Source organism: Phacochoerus africanus, chromosome 16, assembly GCF_016906955.1.
Source record: "Phacochoerus africanus isolate WHEZ1 chromosome 16, ROS_Pafr_v1, whole genome shotgun sequence".
NCBI lineage: Eukaryota > Metazoa > Chordata > Mammalia > Artiodactyla > Suidae > Phacochoerus > Phacochoerus africanus.
Genome location: NC_062559.1, coordinates 16,553,811 through 16,573,097, shown reverse-complemented (window position 1 = coordinate 16,573,097; position 19,287 = coordinate 16,553,811). Strand labels below are relative to the sequence as shown.

The following is a 19,287-nucleotide window of genomic DNA, read 5'->3' as shown; positions in this document are numbered from 1 at the left end:
TGATCAGAAAATGCTAAATGGAAAATTCCGTAAGTAAACAATTCATAGGTTTCACATTGTGTACCATTCAGAGTGGTGTGATGAAATCTCATGCTTTCCTCCTCCAACTCCACCAAGATCCCTGACCATCATCATCTGCTCCTGGAGTTCCTGTCGTGGCTCATCGGAAACGAATCCGACTAGTATCCATGAGGACACAGGTTCGATCCCTGGCCCTGCTCCATGGGTTAAAGGATCCAGTGTTGCCATGAGCTGTGGTGTAGGTCACAGACATGGCTCAGATCCTGTGTGCTGTGGCTGTGGTGTAGGCTGGCAGCTGCAGCTCCTATTTGACCTCTAGCCTGGGAACCTCCATATGCTGCAGGTGCGGCCCGCCTCCCCCCCCAAAAAAGAACAAGAAAAATAAAAAAAATCATCTGCTCCTGACATCCAACCATCAACAGTGCCCTGAATGCATGATCCAGCATCACCTGAAGCAGACGATTCGCCTTCCAACATATCTTCAGAAGGTCAGTATTTGCCCAATGATACATCACAATGCCGATGTCATTCACCTCACTTCATCTCATCACATGGGCATTTCATCATCTCACATCATCCCAAGAAAGATGCGTACAGGATGCCAAGATAGTCCAAGAGAGACCATATTCGCATAACTCTTATTACAGTATATTTTTTACATTGTTTTGCTTTATTGTCAGTTATTGTTGTTAACCTCTTACCGTGCCTAACATAAACTTTATCACAGGGAGTTCCTGCTGTGGCTCAGCGATTACGAACCTGACTAGTGTCCATGAGGAGGAAGGTTCGATCCCTGGCCTCGCTTAGTGGGTTAAGGATCTGGCATTGCCGTGAGCTGTGGTGTAGGTCACAGATGCGGCTTGGATTCTGCGTTGCTGTGGCTGCAGTGTAGACCGGCAGCTGTAGCTCTGATTCGACCCCTAGCCTGGGACCTTCCATATGCTGCAGGTGTGGCCCTTCAAAAAAAAAGATTAGAAGAACCTTTATCACAGGTATGTATGTATAGAAAAAAAAAACATGGTGTATTTACGGTTCTGTGCTACCAGCAGCTTCGGGCATCTGCCCGGGGCCTTGGCACGTATCCCCCATAGATAAGGAGGGACTATTGTAATGCACTTGACTGACTGTGGAACCATGAAAGCAATTTGCTAAAAGCAAGCTTTCTTGTTATACTCATTTTGATGTTTCTACAGTGTTTCGAGTCTGTCTGTGGCCCCGCCCCACCAGATATCCCAGTGGTCAATTACTCCTCATGACCACAAGCTATCCTTCGAAGAGGAAACTCACGTCACAGATCCGAGCTGTCTGCCCAGCACGAAGCCCAGCATCTCTCTGTGGGCCTGGCTGTAACCAATGAGCCATAGCGACGCACCCTTGCTAGGCGTTGCTGAGCATAGCGGGCAAAGAGCAGCCTCAAGTCAGGATCCTGGGGGCCGAACCCCTGATCTTCTCCTCAGTAGCTCAGCTGCTGAAGTCCTGGCTTCCTCCCTCTGAGAGGCAGAGAGCCATGACACCATGACCAGACACAGGTCGGCAGAGCAGCAGCAACAGGAACAAAACCCCACCAGCCCAGTTCTGCCGACGGCCACGGGGATGGCTAGTCCTGAAGCCCAACCTGGGTGCCTGGGAAAGACCAGGGGAGGCCTTGGAATGGTACCGAGCAAAGGGCCCTTGGGTGCTGTCCCAGTCCCTGTGTACCTTCAGCTTCAGAGGTCCCCAGCGGCTACCTGTCACGGGCAAAGAAATCCCACCCAGCCTGTCAATCTCACATTCCCGCTTCTCTCCCTGTCTGCTGCAGACAACCTCGGCCACCACCAGGACTGTAATTGGAGCAGGGCGCACCGCAATGATTAAGTTTGTGCATTTTCTGGCAGGCGCTGGGAAGCAGTGGCCCCACTCACCAGGCTGAATTATGGGGCAGGTCATTCGCTTGTTAGAGGGAATAAATTTTATTAGCCCCACTCTTGTTCCTGTGCGTCTTCCCCTCCTGCTCCTCGGGCCCGAGTGTGGGTCTGGATAATGTTGCCTGCATGCAGGATAAATCAGCCGAACAAATCCCATTATATTTTGGAACACTGACAGAGACGCCGTAATGACACCGCGTCGGGGAAGAGATGGGGGCTTTCTTCTCTCCCGCTGATCCCGTTTCATATATGGGGACAGCATGTGGGGCCCGATCCACCAGGAAGAAAATGCAAATATAGAGGCTGAATGGAGAGCTCCGTTAGCTGTCTGTTTTTCCTTCTCCCCACTCACTTTGTTAATGAAATGAAGCAAGCTCTGCGTGCCAGCATGAAGCCATTCCCTTCTGCCTCACAAAACTAAGGGACACACGAAGGTGACAGCAGGGAGGGTCTGGCTGGAAACGCATCCTCTCCTTCAAATGCCTTAACTTAGGATTCCTGACCTGTGCCAGATGGAAGGGGAGGCGGCTGGAGCCTGCTCCAGGCCTGGGATTCGGATCACAACATCTGGGTGAGGCAGAGACCAAATCTCTCAAAAGCAGATATTGGTAGAGAAAAGATATAAGCAGGAAATCACAGCAATATTAGGGAGTCACTTTCTGTCCCATCGGGTGGTTCCTGTTCACCAGAGGACAAGGTACGGAATGTGCTATGAGATGGTTCATTGTTCTACAAATATTAGGTGCTCTGTGTCTATCATCCTTTATTAACGCCTGTGTATCTCTCTTTGCCTAAGAGTCTCGGCCCACTTTATTAAAGGGATATTGTTTTATCATCTCCTCCTAGAAGATGAAATGTATAATTTAAAGCAAAAAGGAAACCACTCACCAGCCCAATGATCTCTCATGAGCCGGGACTGGCTGAGACCCAAAGGTCCAAGCTCCCAGGTCAGCATCCCGGCCAAGAGGCCACCCTTCGAGGATGGCAGGAATGGAAGGAAAGGCCCAGGGATGCAGACCTGGATGGTGAAGTCGGGCTGGGCTGTGTGCTGACGGATTGAGAGGCTCGGCTGCCGGTTTTGGCTGGAGCGTCACACTCTGTTGCAGTGGCATGTGCGTGCATGTACGCATGTCATACGCATGTCACGGGAGAGAAATCACACTGTGAAGCTGCTGTGTGTAGCGTGTGGGTGTGAGGGAGGATGAATCACAGTAAGAGGGAGACACGGGGAGCCCAAGGGATGACCGAGCACAGAGTGGGAGTGGGAGTGAGAGAGTGAAACACAGAAGAGAGTGTGACAGAAATGAGGGGCACTGGATACCATCAGAAGGTGGGTGGGACATCCAGGGCAGAGAACATGCGTGTGCAGTGTGCACAGGAGGGTGTGTGTACAGGGGTGCAGGCAAGAAATACCTGTGGGATTTCTTTCTTCCTTTTTTTTTTTCCTTTTTTTTCTTTTTAGGGCAGTACCCACAGCATATGGAGGTTCCCAGGCTAGGAGTCAAATCAGAGCTGTAGCTGTGGGCCTACACCACAGCCACAGCAACGCCTGATCCGAGCCACGTCTGCGACCTACACCACAGCTCATGGCAACGCCAGATCGCCAGGTCCTTAACCCACTGAGCAAGACCAGGGATCAAATCCACATCCCCAGGGATACCAGCCAAGTTCTTAACCTTCTGAGCCACAATGGGAACTCCACGTGCGGGCCTTCTTGAAGTCGGTATCTCTGTGTTGGGACTCGGCATCGCCAGCCCACATCCTAATCTCCCACTTGGGAAGCCCTACCCTGAGGCTGTGGCAGTCGTCCAGGTTAAGAGTCTGCAGACGTGACTCCTGGGTCCTGTCACCCTCCCTGTTGGCCTGAGGGGCTCCAAGGTGGCATCCAGGGAGGTCATGCTGAGCCTAGGAGGCCAGCCTCAAGCCCCTTCCTCTCGCCAGGCCCATCACCCCACCCAGGGCTCAGCCACCATCCTGGACCCCAAAGCACCAAGAGTACTGGGCTGGGATGCAACTCTCATTGCAAATTCTGCTGGCCAAAAAGAAGGAGGTGACTTTCACCTGAATCCCCGGAACAGAAGCCTGGGGAGGAGGGAAACTTGAATCTGGAAAGAGTGGGGTTGTGATATGGCAGCCCCCCCAGCGCTAAACCACAAGTCTGGAGTGGGGCAGGGGCTGTGGGGGGTGAGGGCTCGGGCTGATGTGGGAGGAGATTCGTGATGTGTGTGCTGTCACTGGGACCTGAGAGTGGTATACGGGGTGAGTGCGGACCCTGGGGGGGGGGGTGTGAAATGCAGTGAACTGAGAAAGGGGGGACGGGAGCAGGAAAGCGGAGGCATTCCGGGTCTGAGGGAGGACTGCGGCTGAGCAGAAAGAAAAGCTTGCCTCGTGCCATCAACAACAGGATACACCCACCTAGTCAGAGCCGCACTTCCTGCTGCCAGGGAAAGAAAACACCCCGCACAGACGGGCAGAAACCAGCACCGGGGCCACGGAGGCTGGCCGGCCGTTCCGGATACGCACTCCGGTGGAGTTTCAGGATCCCAGGCGCCAGACGAAACGGAGGGACCATCCAGGCCGGGATGGGAGGCCAGCCTGAGTCCAGGGGGTGACCCTGCCCCTCCCGGGGCTGCCCTGCTGGAGAGCTGGAGAAGCGACAGCACATAGGAAAGGACTTCTCCCTTCCCACCCCTGCTGCTGGACAGGAAGTGAAACAAAAAGCTCGGTCCCCTGGGCCTCTCGGAACCTTGTGGGGCTGAGCAAGGCTGGCGAGGAAGCCCTGAAGTTAGACAGGCACCTGGTCTGGCCACAGCCCTCCATCGGGGCTTCTGGAAACGGGAGGGCTTTTCTAGTTCCTTCCGTGACTGGGGAGCCCCGTGGGAACTCAGTGCTCTAGGACCCAGCAGCGTCAATCCCTGAAATGCACAGCGGACCCTGCACCATGAATCGTCCCAGCCCGGGGCCACTACTGCGCCCCTGAGAGACACCAGTGAGGAAAGCACTGAGCTGAGAATTAGGCTGTATGGAAGGTTCTAGTCTACCAAGCACTTGACTCTTCTGGTCCTCTGCTTCCTCCACGAGACAGGACGCCTGCCTTTTCTACTATCCGACGGTACAGCTGAGGAAAGAGGGGCAGTGGTGAAGCCCTTTGGAAACCGTCAGGCACCACGGGACCCTACGGCGAGATTATCAGGCACAGCCCTGAGAGCACCGCGCTCTGCTCCCGCTGCGGAGACTGGGCAGGTGCGAGGTCGCCGTTCTGGATACAAGGTCTGTGACCTCCGTGTGCTGTCGGAAGGTCACTCTAAGTTCACGTCTAGAGGGGAAGATTAAGAAGCTGATTTTTACCCCACCCAGCCTTCTCCGCACTAAAGCCGAGTCTGCCTGACTCCTGTGTCCAGTTGAGTCCAAACTCAGGGAAGATTTAAGTGGTGTGAGGGATGGTCCGTGTCATGACCACAGCCATTGTTCCCATCGCACAGTAACGACCTGTTTGAGTGCTTTGCTCTCCCAGACTCCTAGGCTCCTGGAGACTGATGTCATTTCAGGATTCTTGGCATCGACCAGGAGAGAGTACATGGCCCAGGGCCTCATAAATGTTTCATCCATTCATTTGGAGGCTTAGAAGGGCTAGTGTTCTGTGAGGTTACCCCGGAAGGCTCAAGAAAGGTTGAGTAGGTAGAGAGAGCCGTGCCTGGGGGGGCTCTGGGATGCCGGGCCACTGGGCCCACGCAGAACGCAGGAGCCTTGGCCCTCGACAGCACACTCTCCAGCCTGGCTGTCCCACTCCAGGGGGCTGGGAGTGGGGCTGGGAGCTGTCACCTTGGCCTGCTCAGGGCCATGGCACATAGCAAGAGCCTCAGGCTATAAGCTTCTCATCCCAGTTGTCACTGCTCTGCAGAGAGAGAGAGTCTAGGGAGCCCAGGCAGTTGCCCTCAAAGGGACCAAAGAATGAAACCATCTCAGTGCTGAGCAGCAGAACCAGAGACATTACACCATTACCCTTAACCAACCCTGGATGCTCCTCAGCCAGGGGCCTTGGGTTGGCCTATGGTCCCCCAAATCCTAAGACTCATGGGGAGGAGCCCTGGCTGATCCCCCTAGGAACCTCCTTCTGCCCAGGTCCTCCTGAGGTCCTTAGGGCAATCTTCAGATGCCAGCCCACTTGTACTTGGATATACCTCTGTCCATCCAGGCTGAGAATACGCAGGACACAAGGAAGAATGGCCCAGAAGGCAAAGGCAGAAGCTGCTTCCACCTCCTGCTGATCACCCCCAGCACCAGCAAACACCCAAGCTGCTTCCCCCGCCTCCGTATCCAGTGACCACTGGGGGATCTGCACTTGCAACAGGCACTGATGCTCACAGGGACACACTCCTGTGAGAAAGCCACTCCTGGCTGGCCGGCCCTTCTCTCTGACCTGGCTCAGCCAGCCTTCCCTGATTCTTCTGGAATGAAGACAACAGGGTGCCCCCTGGGCCTGCAGATCGAGGCTCCAGCTTCCCGGTCCAACGCCTCTCCCTCCACGTGGTCACCAGGCTGTGGGCCACCACTTGGCTCCACCGATGCCAGGGTGGATGACAGGCCTGCCCCACCCCATCTTCTCTGAACACAGCCAAACACAGCTAGGACCTAGTGAGGGGTTGGGGCCTCAGAGCTCATACTGCTCCTTGCTCTGAGTCCTGGAGGCACGAGTTCAGAGAAGGAATGAGGGTCCCAGGAAATGGAAGGGATGGAGTTTCCATCGTGGTGCAGTGGAAACGAATCCGACCAGGAACCATAAGGTTGCGGGTTTGATCCCTGGCCTCGCTCAGCAGGTTAAGGATCCAGCGTTGCACATGAGCTGTGGTGTAGGTCACAGACGCAACTCGGATCTGGCGTTGCTGTGGCTGTGGTGTAGGATGGCAGCTACAGCTCAGATTAGACCCCTAGCCTGGGAACCTCCATATGCCACAGGTGAGGCCCTAAAAAGACAAGAAAAAAAAAAAAGAAAGAAAAGAAAAGAAATAGAAGAGACCAGAATAGCCTGAAGAGCACCATGGGATGAGTATTCTAGCCTAGGGTATTAGGAGAAGAGGACCATAAAAATGAGTCACTCTTCAAAAAGTACAAACTTCTGCTTATAAGTCCCCAGGATGTAGTGTACAGCATGGCGCTATAGGTAATAGTACTGCACTGCATATCTGAAAGTTGCTAAGAGTAGCTCTTATAAGTTTTTACAAGAAAAAAATGTGTAACTATATCTGGTGATGGATATTAACTAGACTCTTGTGGTGATCATTTTGCAATAGAAACAACTATGGAATCGTTATGCTGTACACCTCAAGCTAACACGATGTTACGTGTCAATTATATCTCAATTAAAAAGGAACCACCAGTCAAGCGCTTTAGTTGTAACTATGACAAAACCCACCAGGGACCCCCTACTCTACCAAAAATAAGTCCTCAAGTCAGCCTCCTGGGCCTTAGCTTCCCTCCTCCGCTTTCCTGCAGCTGAAACGCCACAGGACAGAGCTCATCTGAGATCCGGTTCCCCTTTCCAGGCTTCAAGGGAATCCTGGACTCAGGGGCAAAAACAACTCTAGATTTTATCTCGTCCCTCTCTGCCTCCAGGTAAGAAGGAGAAGGATGCAACGGCCTTGTGAATGAATGAGTGGAGGAAAGGCTGGGTTTGCAAACACCGTGTCTGCGAGGAGCCACTCAGGAGCCCGGCCTGGCTGACGGTGTGTGAATCATGTGTGGTCTGAGCTGAGGCCAAAAGAACCATTGCTGAGCCCTGGAGCGAAGTAACTCGAGTGTTGGCTGAATCAAAGGAAACCGATGCTGTGCTTTAAAAGCCGGTGTGGCCTTTTCGACTGGCTGGGGAGACAGCCCCAGCCCTGTGCAGGGGTTCTGGCTTCCTCCTTTCTGCTCTCAACTCCAAACTTGCCTCTAATGTGAAAGGGCTAATTAAAGCCCAAAGAAAAAAATCAAAAGCTTCGTATCTGGCTTCTTGACTCCCAGTCCGGCGCGAGCCTGTCTTGCGAAGCTGCTCCCCTCTGTTCCGTCCAAGGCCGCCAGGTGCATGTTAGGACCTGCAGCCCTCCAGACGCCCTCGATGAACTTTGCTCTCTGTGTTGTGGCAGGAGCAAGGGCGGGACAAGCACTTGCTCACGGGTGGCCAGGCTGATTGCTGCAGCTGGTTTTACTCCCCAAAGCATTGCCGCAAGAGACAGGATTGGAGCAAGTTTTCTGCAGAAAAGAATAGCCAACCCCTCTGATCTCAAAAGAACTAGATGCTTAGTGCACACGAAGCAGAAACTTGTTATTCTAACATAGGGTGCATATGTGCATGCTTCTGGGGGTATTTCTCGTGCACGTGCACACGCATGTGTGCAGGTGTGTCTGTGTCTGCGCACACGTGCGTGCATGTGTGTGTGTGTATCTGTGTGCAAGTGAGGTGATGAGAAGCAAGAAAGAAGGTTCTCCTTAAATATGGTCTCTGCCATTCATGCACAAGGTACGTGACCTAGGGCAACTCATTCACATTGCTGAGTCTCAGAATGAGGGTGCAGACCGGGCATCTCTGGGCGCCTTCTCCACACTGACACTCTCGGGGCACTTCCCCAGAGACCTGCATCTGAGTGTAACATACACCCCACAGCATGGCATGTGGCCTGTCATTCATGGTCTCCATGTGGGAGCAGTCCACCGCCTCCCAAGTTCATCGGCCTGTCTCATAGACTCTCTTGAGTGGATCATCTACTGCCCAAACCAAAGCTTCCCAAAGTGCCACCTGCCCGGGCTCACCAGATACAGGCGCGTCCCCTCAATTCTCTGGCCTGGCAATATGGCAAAATGTGCCATTTCCTTCTTTGGCCCATGGTGCCTCTCCCATTTCTTTTGTGACACTAGGGTCTTTGAGCTTTTCAGAACCTCCAAGAAGAAATGGCATCTTTTAGTTTCAGCCCAGGGACCTGGAAAACTCGTCACTGAAAAACATCCTGAACCAAAATGCCAGGGCGCCAAAGACAAACTCTGGGTCACAGTGAGTTCCTTCTTTCTCCTCCCTCTCCCTTGCCTGCACCCCAAATTCCAATGCCCTGAGGAATGGCCTCCTCACATGCTGGGGGCAGGGGTGGGGCTGGGGTACCAGTGCCCTCTGAGCTCCGCTTGGCAGCCAGCCACACTTGGTGGATGCAACTTGCATCTCTTAGATCAATCCAAATACATTCTCCTACCATGGCATTCCTCCGAGGTTTGACTAGGAGTCAAGAATCACATCCATGCAAATGCAAATTGCTACCTGATGCCTAAAGTGTCCTTTCTTCTCCCTACATTAAGATGAACGGATAGATTTCCTCAACCAAGGCTCATAATTTTTCAAAAGGACAACAACAAAGAAAAAGGGAAAGGAGAGCGACAAAGGCCATAGAAGATGCCAACAGCTCGACCTTCCAAGTCACGTGAAGAATGATCCAGAAGAAAAAACACCGTAAAGATGAACAGAAGTCAAGCCACAGAAAGGCAGATGCTTTTCATGATGGGTCACAAGTGACTGAGGCTGGGTCACCCGGGCCACCTGTGGTCGCCCAGCAGCCCGAGGTCCACTCTGTCCCTCAGGCCCCCTGGGCAAGTCTCCTAAACCAACCCTTCCTCCACCCCTTCCTCCGGCTCCTTCCAGCCCTTCTATCACCCAGCACTCAGCTGCGTCTGGACACTGTGACACGTCTCTCCCATGGAACTGTACACACAGAAGATGCATTATAAATACAGTTTTCTAAGCAAGCCTGTTTTCCCCTCTATATTCATTGGACTCTCACCCGACTACTTTTGATCTTCTTTTGCCATTCCGTAAAGATACACAAGAGGTTAAAAACATACCTTTCCTAAAGCTTTTCGTCTACCCTAAATATGGAATGATTTTCCTCGTTATTCTCAGTAGTGGGTTTACTCTAAGCTCCCAGGAAAGTGATTCGCAGGCATGGTCAGTAAGAAGACGGGGACCCGCCTCACACCTCAGCCCATGACAATGCAGCTTGAACAAGGCCTGGTGCCCGCAGCGTCTGTGGCACCCAATGCCCGCCTATTCCAGCCCCTCCTCTTCCAGCCCATGAGCCCATGAGAATAGAGAAAAGTGCACACAGGCAATCGACCCCTGGCTCCCGCTCTGACTCTGACAGGCTCTGGGCCATAATCATAGTGGGCTTGAGCTCATGATGATCTGAATCCAGCAAGACCCCAGAGGTGGGATATTCTTATCTCATCTGCAAACCGGGAGGGCTGATTCACACCCCTCGGCGGCGGCCACGGGTGAGGCCTGCACCCCGCCCTATCCCCCATCCCCACCCCCCCAACCCGTGGCCCCGGCCCCGGGCCCGCCCGCCCCGGACTCACCGCGCTGCTGCAGGGAATGTCCTTCACCTTGAGCCAGGCCAGGTCCAGCGTGCCCTCGCCCCGGTAGCAGGACTGCAGCCGCTCCTTGATGCGGTCGTTGATCTGCTTCAGGATGAAGATGCACAGGGCCGACTCGTCCAGGGATTTCATTTTCCGCTTCTGGCCTTTGGAGAAGACGGTGAAGAGGAGGTCGTCCTCTGGGTGGACCCCGAGGGTCTGGGCCAGCACGGCCCCGGCTTTGGACAGGTAGGCGGCCTGCAGCAGGCGGTACTCCACCCCGCCGCGCTCACAGCCGATGGGCACCTCCACGTACGAGTTGAAGGCCGTGTCCTCCTTGCAAAGCCTCACGAGCTTGGACGTATACACCTGCTCCTTGGTGGTGGAGCCGGGGGGAGACACCATCTCGGGCTGCAGGGTCAAAAAGTAGACAAAGTTGCCGCTGCTGAAGCCGTAGACGTAGTAGATATCGAAGTCGGGGATGACGGTGAAGGTGTCGGACGGGATCTTGATCATGGAGGCCACAAACTCATCGTGGAAGACGTACGCGAACATGCCGTCCGCCTCGGAGTTCTTGGTCAGCTTCCGGCTGGAGATGGTGGGGAAGTACTCGGGCTTCCCGTCCACGGCCGTGGCAATGAAGAGCTTGTCGTCCAGGTTGCTGTAGGAGACGATCACCCCAAAGACAGAGCCACTCTCGTTGACCCCCGACAGGTAGTGCTCCTTCTTGTGGAAGGGCTCCCCCAGCTTGAACAGGTCCTCCAGCCTCAGGAGCTTGCAGATGCCCTGATACAGGCTGCCACACGCGATCAGCCTGTTCTCCTTGTAGTCAATGAGGAGCATCTTGTTGACATTGTTAGTGGTTGTCAGGGGCTCGTTGCACGTCTGGACAATGCGGGGCGGGTAGCACTTGGGGTTGTCCTCGTCCGGCCCTGTCTGGTGGGTCACCAGGACCTTCAGGTCGCTGGAGAGCTTATAGATCCGGTTGACGGCCCCCACGTAAATGTGCCCTGTCCTCTCGTCCACCACCAGGTGGTTGAAGCTCTCGGCGGGCTCCCCGCGGAACGTGACAAAAGACCGCTTCTGGGGCAGAGGGGGCGGCTGCCGGGGGAGCAGAGTGGAGGAGCCCATTCCCAGCATCAGAAGATGGGACAGCAGGCAGGTCCAGTTCCAAGGCATGGCTTTCATTTCAGAGACGTGGCTTTGGGGCACAGTGGCACTTGGCACAGGCACAGAGTGTCCCGGGAGGAGTGCAGGCTCTCTACGGGAGAAAGGAAAGAGGTGACCCGGGGTGACAACAACAGCAGAGGCTTAGTTTCACCCCCTAGCTCGGTGGATTGGGCCCTCAAAGCACGCTGCACACAAGGAAACAGAACGGCACTGGGGGAAACGGGCCAAGGGATCCGCTCCCCAGTGAGGGGGCGGGGGCAGGGTGGGTCAGGCCGAGCTGGGTGGCAGCAGCCGCAGGAGGGCGCCTGGTAATAACAACTAATAACAATACCAGCAACAGTAGCCACAACGGTAACAGTCGTGATGAGAGTAAACAGCCAATGCCCGCAGAATGCCTGCCTTTGTTCAGCCGCCGTCCAGCACCTTCCAGAGACCCTCATTTCACCTGAACAAACTCTTCAGTGCTGGGGATCTTCCATCTGCCCCTCCAGAGGCGCCCTCTGCTCCTCTCTGGGCCCAAAAGGCTGACCTGGATGGGCTGTACGTCTGTGGGCTCCTGCCTCTGAGCCTGTTAGGAGCAGCCAGTGGAGAATCAGCAGAAGGCTGGCGGTAGGAGGAAGGCGGCCCCCACGGGCTGCATGTACAGGGCCTCCCACCCCCAGCTTCTTTGACCCACCTCCTGCCTGCCTCCTTGGGTCCTGGGGGGTAACAGAGCCTTAGTGTTCCTACCTAAACACTGCCCCGCCTCTGAGGAGGCTGACCTGGCCTCAATAGCCTCTCCCTTAACCTTTGTGCAAATGGCCCAATTTGCATGTGCGACATTTCCTGCTGGGGCCCTAACTCGCTGCCTTCTAGGAAGTCAGGATTATTGGCATATCCACCTTGACATTGAGGGGAGTTGTCCAAGTTGCACAGAGAAAAGCCATAGGGAAGGACTTGAACTAGAGCCGTCCAAGTCCATGACAGGCTCTCACGCCAGACCGCTAAACCATCTCAGTTTACCCCAGCCAGGCAGAGACGACGGGGACGTCCACTGGTGACTGTTTATACACAGCAGACTAGTTCAAACAACCCTGTCTCGGGGGTTGGGGGGGCAGCATCCGCTACAGCCCCAGCACCCTGGTTCTGCACCAATTGCAGAGGAAACTCCTCCTTGGCACCTCCCCTCTGCCGGACGGTGCATGAGGCCAAACTAACAACCCGCGTCCTGGATCCCTTCACACACGGCCAGCGGCCAGGTCCTCTGGGTACCCTGCCCGGCTCTGAGGCCTGACGTCACTTTAATGAGGCAGATCTTGGCTGCGAGGCCTCCTCGGAGATGTTTTCATTAAAGGCAGAAAACAAATGCTTTCAGAAGTGGTCAAGTAAATAAATAAATAACTCCCCGTGGCACAAAATAGCTTTCCATCCTAATGGTCTCATTCATTTCTATTCAAGCTGCTTTTCTGGGTGTGTTTCCAGACGACGGTTTCGTATTTCTTGCAGTTCGGGAGAAATCTGGGCAGGAATGGCCTATGTCTTCTTGGGGGGCATCTCAGCTCTGTGGGGTTGCCCTCGTTTCCCAATGAGCAACTCAGAAACAAACGAGGTGCCTGGAAGGGGTGGATGGCTGAGCCACAGAACCCCACCCCCACCGCCCCAAGCAGGGAGCGGGCCAGGTTCGACGGAAACCGAGAGGAAAGAAGAAAGCCGAGCAGAGACTCAACACTGCCGGTTCAAGTCCCAGGGGAAACCCCAGGTCTTCCCAAGAAAACATCAGAGGAGAGAAACTCCGGCAGACAGCGTGCCCATGACCGCAGCGGTCCTCTCAATGGAGAGCCGTCATCTCTTCCCCCTCGTGGCCAACATATGCTCAGGGGACACTCCAAACGGGATCCAAGGATGGCTCAGGCTGGACCAGGCCCTCCAAGAACCCCGAGTCGGGGGCAGACACCGTCAGAAGCCAGTCACTCGGATGGGGAAATGCTACATGAGAGACTTCGGGAGCTCAGGCAAGGACAGCTGACCTCTACCCTGGGGTGAAGGGGAAAGGAGAGGGCTGCGGAGGCCTTGGGGAGCTGAGGGCATTTGGGGTGAGCCATGACTTTGAGAGGACGTGCAGGGCTGGAAGGGAAGGGCCTCAGTGGGAGGGGTCCACGGAGCCACAGCAAGGCCGTTTCAACCAGGGTGCAGGCCAGGAGGAGTCAGTCCAGAGGGCACGGCTCCTGAGGGTCAGGAGGAGACGGGGCCAGAAGGGAGCCAGGACCTTGTCAGGAGACTGAAATTAAAATACGCTGTGCTGGAGTTCCCGTCGTAGCTCAGCGGTAATGAACCCGACAAGAATCCATGAAGACACGGGCTTGATTCCCGGCCTCACTCAGTGGGTTAAGAATCCAGCATTGCCATGAGCTGTGGTGTAGGCCAGTAGCTGTGGGGTAGGCCGGCAGCTGCAGCTCCCATTGAACCCCTAGCCTAGGAACTTCCATATGCCGTGGGCGCAGCCCTGAAAAGACAAAAAAAAATAAAATAAAATAAAATACTAAAATAAAATAAAGTGCACGGTACTGAAGGCAGAAACTTCAAGGAGGAGAGTTCAGTCCCCACTCCCAGAGAGGAGCCTCTGTGCTCCTGTGAAATCAGCCTTTGCCGAAAGAACTGACTTTGGAACCAAGGCCTGGGGCTCCGTGCTCATGGTGTAGACCCACACCTGGCCATGGAGTGGAGTCTCAAAAACTCTTTTCTGACTGGCAGGAAGAGGGGCTGGAGACAAGGACGAGGGGCAGCAGTGTCTGTGCACAATTTACTGTACCCCAGGCCCCAGAGCCATCACTCACTCATCAGACTGCTGTTCGCTGGGGTCAGGAGGGTTTGACCTGCTTTTCAGGTGAGGAAACCAGCTCTGCAAGAGCTTATGGCTCCTAAGTGGCAGAAACCCAGACTCGCATCGCTGCAAAACTCGCCCTCTTTCGCACACATTCCAGAGCCCTTGGGAGCCTGTTTTAATCCCGGTAAATCCTCACACACAGAAATCCCAGGACAGCGCCCAGTGGTACCACCATCAGCTCCGTAGGAGGAAAGCAGAGCCCCTGGGACCCCCCCCAGGGCACAAACTGGCAGGGAATGCTCATCAGGTGAATATAACTATTTACCCCTAAGAGCACTCCTGATGGAAAAGTGCCCGGCACAGGTCCTCTCCTGGCCCAGAGTAAGCGCCTCTTAAATGAGAGTTGGAAAAAAAGAGAGAGAGAGATGCTGTGGTTGACAAGACTGATATAAGATCAAAAGGATTAGGATGGAAAGGCACATGACGGCACCATCTCTGGTAGCCCTAAGAGGGCTCAGGTCGGTTCATCGTGAATTGCCTGTGTATGCACATCTAAATATCAGAGAAGAATCTAGAAGTTTTCGATCTGAAAGAGACGATCCATTTTGACGATTCCCAATCCCTGATTTTAGAGACAAGGAGCTGTGATCACAGAAATTAAATGACTTGCAGGCGGTCACGCGGTGAGTTCAAAGCGAGGGTGGGAGTAGGCTCAAATCCCAGGACTTCCGATCCACCTGAGGCCCAGCCTCTGCCTTTACCTGGACTTCAGCATCGGCTCCCTGGCCTTCGTCTAGAGGCACCTACTCCTTGGGGATCAGATGTTCTGCTGGCTAACTCAGCTCTCAGAACATCGCGGCCAAGCACCCGATTTCAGCAGGTCTGGTCATCCTCATTCCAGACAGGCAGGTGCAAGTCAGGTCTCAGCCACCGACGCTTGGGAGGAACTTCCCGCAGGCCTTGGATTAGAACCTGCTTTCGAGGACCAGGAAAGTGTGCCTGCCACACCCCTGTCTTACTGTATACACTCACGGGACCCACAAGCCCATCAATGGCTCTCTTGTCTGCAAGAAGCGAGACGAGGAAGTCTGTAATTATAAATTTACTGAGCAGAAAGGTGGCAGGGCTCATCCTCTGTCTTCTATTAGGCACTGAAATGAGACACAGTTATGCATCTCAAACACTTGTCACCCTCATCTGGGGACGGTGAAATTACCTCGCCTGGAGAGGCGGGAGCCTGTAGAAAACAATAACGTGTGATAGGAATAAGCAGTCTCTCATTTTACAAACCACGAAAGGGACTGATTAGAAAACATCTCAGAGAAATGGAAGGAAATGGGGAACTAGCAAGGGTGTGGGCTCTGGCTTGCCTTTCCAGGGACCCCATGGGACACCGCGGGGGTGAGCCAACTGCAGCCCTCCCACCCCAGACCCACGGGTGGGCAAGTTGCTCACGCTGCCCCCAGGGCTGCCTGAGGCTGTTCGGTCCTGGCCAAGCTGGACTTGCCCAGTGGTTTCTGCTCCAGGATATCAATCCTCATAAGTGAGGCCTCAAACTGGGAAACCCTCATCGCTATTCCAGGCCCCACCCCCCATTTCTCTCTGGGGCCATCTTTTAGCCGGTTTTAAAACCACGCATTGCAGGTAGCCTTCCACCCACCTCTGACACTTCAAGACAAGTAACGTGACGGAGTCACCCCGAGAGGGCCCTGAAGGACTCCCTGAACGAGCTTGGGTGGGACAGGGGCCAGAAAACAGAACTGAAAGGCTCTCAATCACACCCAAACACACTGCCGTTTCCCCTTCTTGGAAATCAAATTTTAATTCACAGTCGTCTCCGGGGAGATGGGACTCATTTTTAGAAGCTGATCATCATTTCGATGAAAGAAATTGGGGCTTTGTTTGACGTGGCGAGCGGTGAAGAGCTCACGCTAATTTTCAAGAAATAGCATCATCCTCTCAGATTGCTGAGTGGCAGAGAAGAAAGTTAGTACAGAGGAGTTTAAAATAGCAGCTACCTCACAAAGCGACTTTAGCCTTGACAGAGTGTTTTCATGTGCGTTACCTCGCTCTGACTGTACAGCGCCCGGCACCCTGTTAGGGAGGAGAGGTGTTTGTAAGTCTACGTCCTCTACGGAGGCATGAGCAGGTACAGGTCCTGGCTAGGGTCCCCCTCACTCACGGTGGGACTTGGAAATCTCTTCGGGACCCTCTTCAGGCACCCGGTACCTTCCCTGGCCCTTTGCACAGACTCCTGCTTCTGAGGACCTGTGCTAGGGGATAACAGAACATCCAGAAAATGTCTTCTCAGACGATGTTTCAAAAGACAAGTCACAACCCATCATGAGTCTATAAACCAACTGAGCAGGTCGGTCCCATGTGCTTTTTTTTTTTTTTTTTTGGTCTTTTTAGGGCCGCACCCATGGCATAGGAGGTTCCCAAGCTAGGGGTCAAGCCGAAGCTACAGCTGCCAGCCTACACCACAGCCCCAGCAAAAAGGGATCCAAGCCGTGTCTGAAACTACACCACAGCTCACGGCAACGCCAGATCCTTACCCCACGGAGCAAGGCCAGGGATCGAACCCACATCCTTATGGGTATTAGTCAGGTTTGTTACCATTAAGCCACGACAGGAACTCCCCATGTGCTTTTTTTTTTTTTTTTTTTAATGAAATAAAATAGAAGAGAAAAATAAGACTATGTAGGAGGGAGGAGACTTTAGGGAGGCTTTTGTTTCAGCCACATATTTGTATGCCTGACACACTTCTTACTGTCAGTTAGTGTGATGGTACTCCTGCACGGTGCCCAGCTCTGTGCTCAAACATTATTCTGGACGTTTCTGTGGGAGTGTTTTGGGAGGAGATTAACATTTAGATCAGGGGGGGACTTCAAGTGAAGCAGACTCCCCCCCCCCCCCCCGATAAGGTAAGTGTGAGGCCATATAATCAGTGGAAAACTCAACACAACAAAAGCCTGACCTCCTGGAGAGTGAATTCTGCAGCAGATGCCTTTGGACTGAAAACTATGACACGGGCTCTCCTCTGAGTCTCCAGTCTGCAGACCTGCCCTGCTGATTTTGGACTTGGGGCCTCCATAATTGCATGACCCAATTCCTTAGAATAAATCTGTTTCTCTAGCTCTCTCTCTCTCTCCCCATGTTTCTGTTATATATGTGTATGTGTGTGTGTATACACATATAAATTTTCTTATATGTATACTTATATATATTGTATGTATATTTATATGTATATATTTCTCTGGTATATATACACATCCATATATATGTGTGTGTGCGTGTGCGTGTAAGTGTGTGTGATATTGTTTCTGTTTCTCTGGAGAACCTTAACAGTCAGGGTTTTTTTTAATTGAAAGACATAATTAGAGAGAGTAGACACCTGTTGTTTGTGGTACCATTTATTTATCCTCTGGGGATCCACCCCTTCACCCCCTCTCAGCCCAAAAGCTTCTGGGAAAATTGGCTCCATCCCTGGACCAAGGGAGGGCACATGACCCAGACCCAAACCAATCAGCACAGAGCAGGGGCAAGACGCAGTGACTGGTTCAGAGAAGGGTTCTCTGAATTTCCATTGGATGTGGCCTTCAAGAGAGGTGGGTTTAGGAACCGCAGGCCCCATCTTGTAATGGGCGGAGGCGGGGGCCTGAAGCAAAGGAAGCCAAGTATTAGGAGTGCAGAGCTGAGTCCCATGTCCTGGTGACATCACAGAGATGTCCAGATCACACGCACTGCGGCCACCTCTATGCTTACGCTTTCCAGGTACATGAGCCAGAAATACGTGCCTTTTGCATACGCCCGTGAAGGGGGAAGAAGTGTGATGATGCCCCTTCCACACCAAAGCAGGTAGGAACTAGACGTGTTTTCTCTCCAGATTCTTTCACCAGCTGGACAAAGAGGGTTCTGGGGCCCTGCAAGACGGTGGGGACCTATCCACCAACCAGAGACATCCAGGACAGACAGGAAATAAACCACCACTGGAACAAGGCTCTGAAAGGGGGGACTTGTATGCACCAGCAGCAGCACCACCATAACGAACAGAAGCAGAGACACAGCCAGCACGCTGTGTACAGAACCAGATTCCAACCCGAGCTGGGCGCCTGGGGGCTCCGTTCCTTGTACCGCATCAGGCACACCCCAGCAAAAGTCCTCTTTAGGTGTCAGTACTCCCCTTGTTCCCAAAGACACGGGAGGTGGCCGTGCCAGCATCAATGGGGAGAAAAACCCTCATGTTCCTCAGCGGTCCTCTCGAAGCAGCTAAGGGCAGCGCGGGGACCAGGCACGCAGCACGGGTCTCCTTTCTGTTTCATCCGAGAAACACCAGCCAGCCATTGATCCAAGTCAGCAAAATGGACAAAGGGCTTTTTTTAGATTCCTCCTCCAATCCGTAATCTGTGCATTCAGAACATCCCCAGCCAGTAACCGGTATTTTTTTCCTGTCTGCATTTCTCACTTTAAACTCTGGGTTTCTAGGAGTAGGAGCCATGGATTGTGGTTTTCTTTCTTTTCCTGGAGAATTATCTTTACACGGAACATCTGTGCCTGCCTCCTGAAACCACGAGGGGCATGCAGCCCCCGGTGGGTTTCACCGCCAGGTCCTGCCCTGCACTGCCACTCCGCCTTCTGGCCGATGTCTCCAAAACGAGGGCCCCATTCATAAGAGGAACACGTCCCCGGGGGTGTGGGTGTCGTAGTGCAATCCACCACGAGCACTCGGGGAAAGATCAAGTCGAAGTGAGTGTCCTCCCAGGAGGAGGTCACAGTGATGTCCTTGGCCAGTCCCAAGTGCAGAAGGTGAGCCTGGCCACACCCCAGCACAAGACGAGGAGGCAGCCACAGCCGGGCCAAGTCACCAGCCCAGGAGCCAATCCCTCCATTCCACTTTCGCTCTGCTTCTGTTCTTTCGAGCAATGAGAAGTGCGACATCAGTAGTCAGCGAAAGGGGCTGGAGAAGGGCATAAACGATGGGGACGGGGACGAGGGAGCCATGGGGAGCCAGGCACA

The 19,287-nt window shown here is 53.7% G+C and overlaps 1 protein-coding gene across 1 annotated transcript in view; it reads right to left on the bottom strand.

Annotated features, from left to right (window-relative positions):
* The window catches only part of PLXNA4 (plexin A4), a 458,094-nt gene that overhangs the window by 377,117 nt on the left and 61,690 nt on the right, over positions 1 to 19,287 (bottom strand). Inside the window, exon 2 of the mRNA XM_047763901.1 lies at positions 10,302 to 11,559. Coding sequence (XP_047619857.1) covers positions 10,302 to 11,486 — 1,185 coding nt within the window. The 5' untranslated portion in view covers positions 11,487 to 11,559. The remainder of the gene's footprint in view (positions 1 to 10,301; positions 11,560 to 19,287) is intronic.